The 6000-nt window shown below is 38.9% G+C and overlaps 1 protein-coding gene across 1 annotated transcript in view; it reads right to left on the bottom strand.

The window, feature by feature from the left end:
- ATP13A5 (ATPase 13A5) overlaps nucleotides 1–6000 on the bottom strand; it is a 116551-nt gene continuing 110551 nt past the window's right edge. The window contains exons 28-30 of the mRNA XM_010801266.4: nucleotides 4847–4935; nucleotides 2497–2577; nucleotides 1–882 (exon numbers count right to left, since the gene is read on the bottom strand). Coding sequence (XP_010799568.1) covers nucleotides 622–882; nucleotides 2497–2577; nucleotides 4847–4935 — 431 coding nt within the window. The 3' untranslated portion in view covers nucleotides 1–621. The remainder of the gene's footprint in view (nucleotides 883–2496; nucleotides 2578–4846; nucleotides 4936–6000) is intronic.

The raw sequence follows: 6000 nt of genomic DNA, 5'->3' as shown, positions 1-6000 counted from the left end.
CCAAGGTTATAAACAATTATCAGACACCTCCATCTTTCTCCACTTCCACATTTAACAACAGGGGTGAAGTTTCTGAGGTAAATTTCAATTCTTGTTTCTCTATTAAAACCATATAAAGAACCAAAAAGAAGACTTCTGTGACCTGGAGAAAAGATATATGCATAGATGTTCTTTGCAGGCGAATATAAGATTAAGTAAATGTGTGACAAGTTATTGAGAGAAGCTTTTTTAAATATATAGATTCTTTTATTTCAGTAGATAAAGATACAAATACATTGGTGAAACTTTCAAAATTAAACTCTTTTTTCTTTCTTCTATTGATGTTCATACTATTAATTTTACTACCATAAAGAGCTGTGCATTTGAAGCAAGTCATGCTATGCATTGTGAATAAAATTTGTTAGAAAAAAAATAATACTTTAGAAAATGCATTATTTTTCTTAATGATAGAGGATGAGGTCAAAATAAACATATGTAAAGTCCTTTGTTGCAAGGTTCAATGCACTGAGAAATGCACTTTGAATCTTCAGATGGAGGAAGAAAATAAAAGGGTAGACTATTATCACCTCTCTACAATGTTTTAGATTCTGGTAAAAGGAGGATGCTATTTAACAATTCTGATTACAATCTGGTCCAGAAATGTTGTTCTGTGGTTTGGCCTCCCAAATTAAGTTTTTCTTTTGGAATCTGTTCAGAGCTTTCAAAGCCTTGGTTGATGTAGAATCCATTTCTGCCATCGCCTGAATAATCTGTCCTGTTTGTAGGAGGCCAGGTTGGATCTTTTGCCAGTTTTCTTTGCCAGATCCTATACTGACTTTTAGAATAGATTCCAAATTCTTTCTTGATCCATAGCCAGAGCGCTCGATTTTGAAGGATGGCATCCTGGAAAATCAGGTGGAAAAGACAATCAAACCATCACCTATTTTCCCTGGCAGCCAGATTGCTCATTGCTACCCTGTTCCCCCAGACCTTCTCTAAATGTGCTAATTATTTATGCTCATTGGCCACTTCTTGCAGCCCCATGAAGCCTAGCAGCTTCCTGGGTTCATTTCCTTGAGAACTGAGTGAGCTTGTGTTCATAGAAATCTGCCAAAAGCTTACAGTCTTTCATTTCCACAGATTTCCTAGTTCAATTCTGGCAGGAGAGTCACTTAGAATTATTTTACTGCTAGAATGAAATAGCAAAATAATGTACTCAAAATCAAGAAAAGAAAAAAAAAATCACTGTTACTTGCTCCCTGATACAAAGAAGGCATCAAGTAATGGTTTGTTGAATGAATGAATGAACTCTAAAAATCAAATGGGTTTTGCTTTCCATTTGTTGTTGTTTAGTCACTAAGTTCTGTCTGACTGTTCTGCAACCCCATGGACTGTAGGCTCTGCCAGTCTCCTCTGTCCATGGAATTTCCCAGGCAAGAATACTGGAGTGGGTTGTTATTTCCTACTCCAGGGGATCTTCGCAACCTAGGGGTCAAACCCATGCCTCCTACATTGGCAGGCAGATTCTTTACCACTGAGTCACCAGAGAGGCCCTTTGCTTTCCATTTTGGGGGTTCTCTTTTTTGTACGATTACAAGCACACACAGTTTTATGCATTTATAGTAATAGAAGTGCTCAAATATTGCATTCCACTTCCTCTGTCATATACAGTTTGTAGCTACCATCTTCTCAATAATCATTTTTAATGATTGTATAACATTTACTCAAATTTCTATATTACTATTTAATAGCACTTCTACTTTTGAAACACTTGATTCTAATATTTTATCACTAGATAATACTGTGATGAAAATCTTCATACATGTAAAATTTTCTGTCTTTTTAAGTTATTTTTTAAATGAAATCTCAGAAATGGAATTCCTTAAGAGTATGAGAAATTTTACATGCATTGTATACCATGGAATATTTGTATATACACATATTTTTTCTTAATTTGGCTGATACCTTTTCTCAAGGATCTTCATGAAACTTTTCTTTTAAACTGTCCCTTAAAAAATAGTACCTGAGTTTTTCACTGAGAAGGTAAATTCATTTAGTGACACTGAGTAGAAGAGAAATGCTATAGAAGACCTTCAAGGTTAAGAATTGACTAGAATGAGCAATGGCTTCCCTTCTCTCTTAATTAAGGAAGCCCACCTAGACAGTTCTTCACACTAAAAGGTCTCACTGAATTTTAGAGCTGGAAGGTCATTTGATCTAGTCTCTACCAGATTATTAAGACTTCTGGGAAAGTACAATATAAGGCCTTCATGTGAGACAAAATTAGCTAATTTGATGTTTTGCTTCCTACACTGCAGATACCAAGAGCATTTCTATGCAGCCTTCAAAGAATTTTAAATCATTCTCATTTCCCCCAAAGAGAACACTTAACAAACACTTAATAATTATTACTTTTGGGGGATAAAAGTGGTTGCTCTAAACAATGAGCATCTGTTGAGAGTCAGCCCTTTATTTATCCTTCCCCCCAGATAGTGAGCCACACAGAAACTTCTTTACCTCTACAAAGAAGGCCACACAGAACTGGGTGAGAGCTGCCACCAAAACTGAAACCCTCCATGATGTTACAGTCGGGACAAACTGTTGAAAAAGAAATACTACCTTTATACTTTGCATACTTTATACTTGACACACATTCTCTTATTTAATTTATATATATTTGTAACAACTCTCTGGGCTTAGAGGGTAGACGTTCCTCTCTCAGCTTTACAGACGAGAAGGTCAATACCTTGCCCTAGGATTCAATACCAAGAAATAAATGGCAGAGTCAGAATTCAAATAAAGTCTGACTGCCTCTCGCCCAGTGCTCCCTCCACTGCCTGATGATAAACATGGAGTCAACGTGCCCTGGATCAAAGACATGAGACAGGACGCTTTGGAGCCTGTGTTCTCTCTCTTTTTATCTTCTCAAATACAAGAAAGATTAAATCATGCATCTAATGATGTTATTACTTCTAATGCTCCCAAAGCAAAATCTACTTGGAGCTCATTCGTTCAGTAACATTGACATATGAGTAAAAGAAATAAAAGGTAGACAGAGGTTCAAGTTTATTTTGATAGATACTTGGTGAATAATTTTTGAATAAATACTCGCATCCCTAAATCTAATGCCTTGAAAGCTGAACTGGCTCAGTCTCTCTCCTTTTAAGGATTAGAGAGTACCCTTGACCACCAAATACACTTATTGAATAGGTGTGAGATCTACAACTTCCTATAGACACATCCATAGCAAAAGATGAATTATGAAATTCCTTTTTTGACCCTAAAATGTAGGATGACTATGTAGAGGCTGAGCTCCGTTTAGGACTAAAACCACAGACCCTCCATAATGTTTAAATGCTCACCTTTGATTCTTATTCCTGTTCTCATAGGTTATTTAAAGTAACAACATGTTATTTTTCCTCTAAGTGGAAACAGCCTTTCTCCAGGATGTGAAATAGGCTTGCTGGGTAGCAGGTGGCCTGGAGAGGGCTGTGAGATCCGGCAGTGGGTCAGATGGTAGTGGAGCCCTTGGCCCTTTCCCGCATCCTGCTACTGCCCTGATCTGGGAGGTCACTTCTCCATGCCTTGGCCTGGAAGGCACTTGTCACATCACTTTGGAATTGTCTTCTGTGATGCTCTCCCCTCCTAGCTTCTGAGCTATTTGAGAGCAGTGACCACATCTTACTCGTTTTTGTAACCCTAGTGCCAAGCCCACTCTGAAGCTTCACAATGCTTTGTAAGTGACTGAATGGTCTGGGTTTTCATATCCTAACTGCTTCTCTCTCCACAGCCTGTCTTCTCTCACACACAGCATTCCTGCTGTCATCCAACGAATCTGTCTTAAGTGCTCCACTGAAAAACCTGCTCTGATGTCTTCAATGACTCCCATTGCTCTCGGCATAGTGTTGAACCAGCATTGTCTGCCTTCCTACATCCACGTCTACTCCACAACTTACTGGCTCAATCTTAGCTAACCTTCTAGGTGGTCTGTGAAACAAATCTTGCTTTGGATTTTCCTCTTGGCCATTCCACATTCTCTTGCATTTCTAAAACGAAAGAGATTGGGCCAGCCCTCTCTGCTTGTGCTTAGGCTGTTCTCCTAGTTGGGAATATCCCTACCTCCTACTTAGCAAAGTCAAACCTATCCTTCCAGACCAGATCAAGTTGCGTCTCCTGTATAACGCCTCCCGTGGAAGCCACAGGCCCCAGGGAGAGCTCCTTCTCCCTATGTCCTTCCCACTTCTCTCTGTTTTACACTCTCTTTAAGCATGGACGGCCTCAGGTGGCCATTCCATCACTTCACTGGGTATGGCTCATCTTTGGAACTAAACTATAGGTAGAGGGCCAGAGCCAATCTTTGTCTTTCTATTTTTCCTACAATGCTAGGTCCAAAAATAGGCCCAATAACTTATTAATAAATTTAATTTTAACCCTTGAAATAAGCCCCCCCGCCCATTGTCAGTGTCTTACAGACAGAATATGACTGGCTTACAGTCAACATTTTCTTGCTTTTCACAACTACATTATAAAGGACTTATACTATATGATTAAAAAATTAAAGTTGGAGGATTAATTATTGTATTAATGCATTAATTTCATCGTATTAGTATAACATAGAAAAATAAAACATCCAAACACAGTGTTCCATGTATAAACAGAATAAATGACCCAACTGATGATACTAATGATATGAAAACACTCAGGCCAGCGTGTGTGAGATAGAAGTATGTTATTTGTTCTTCTAGTAAATGAAAATAGCCTCACAATTCTCAGTGACCAGAGAGAATATGGGTGTAACTGACTTGTAAATTATCAATACAATGCAAATACAGCCCCACTGCACATAGGAGTCACGGATTCCACATACCTCCATTCCGCGGTATACATCTTGAAAATCAGAAAACTGAAGGAAAATTGTGAGGCCCAAGGCAGACGCTAGCAAAAATGAGAATATATCTGAAGAAACAGCAAACATTATTTTTAGATGCTGAGGGAATGTTTCCTGTAATTTGGCACATGTTTCAATATCAATTATCTTTGTTGGGCAAATACTGGATACATCTTTAGATGTTTTGATATATCCTCATATGTTTTAAAATGTGTTCTAATGCTTACAAGACAAAGGTGATATCTTGAAAATCTTTCCTTGAAAGGCTGAATGTAGAGAGTTGGTAATTAAATATATTCCAGTAAACTCCATGAGGAAGTTACCTCAACTGAGGAGTCCTTGGGGCTGGGAAACCCTGCAGTGACCAGCTTATGTAAATGGTCACCAGAGAGTTCCTGATGCTTTATCACCTCGGGTCTAGTGAGTCGTTCATGAATAAATTATTTACACAGTCAGTCTTCTTAGTGGCACCTCACTCTTCATCGCTTAGAGAAGAGAGTACAAGGGTCTTGAATGATTGATGTTCAAGGCCTTCCGCGTCTGGTTCCAATCAGCCTTTCTAAACTGATCTCTGGTTGCTCTTCCTTAAGTTCTGGGAAAGCTAAACCATAAACCTGCTACTCACAGAGACCCAGTGCCTTCTAGCTTTCGTGCCTTGGTTCACAAAACACCCTGTGTAGATGGTAGTCTTCCAGTCTTGGCAAGTTCCCAGTGTTTCTTAAAAAGCCCAGTTCCAATACCACTTTCTTTTAAAGACTCTCCAATTCTCCCTTACCAAGTTTTATTTCATATGGTGTTTATCACTCTGCTTTGCGTGGTCTTCATATATATATATTCAGTATGTTATAACCACCTGAAAGGGATTTTGATCTGCTTCTCTGGGACTCCAATTGGAAGTGGAAGTGAGAAACTAGCATGCATATCTGCTGGCTTCTTTCTCTCCAGCCTGCCCAGATGGCTTTACTTTGGGATGCTCAATTTCTCAGGATGCACAGTGCCAACATCCCTGTCCTTATTTCCCCACCCCCATCCCTTCTTGTGGCCATCAGCTTTTAGGCACTTTGTAGACAGTGCTTTATATATGCTTTTCAATGGGATTAGCACCTTCAGGCCTAAACAGCAGCATTTAATCA

This window comes from Bos taurus, chromosome 1 (assembly GCF_002263795.3).
Source record: "Bos taurus isolate L1 Dominette 01449 registration number 42190680 breed Hereford chromosome 1, ARS-UCD2.0, whole genome shotgun sequence".
Taxonomy (NCBI): domain Eukaryota; kingdom Metazoa; phylum Chordata; class Mammalia; order Artiodactyla; family Bovidae; genus Bos; species Bos taurus.
This window is presented reverse-complemented; position numbering and strand designations above follow the sequence as displayed.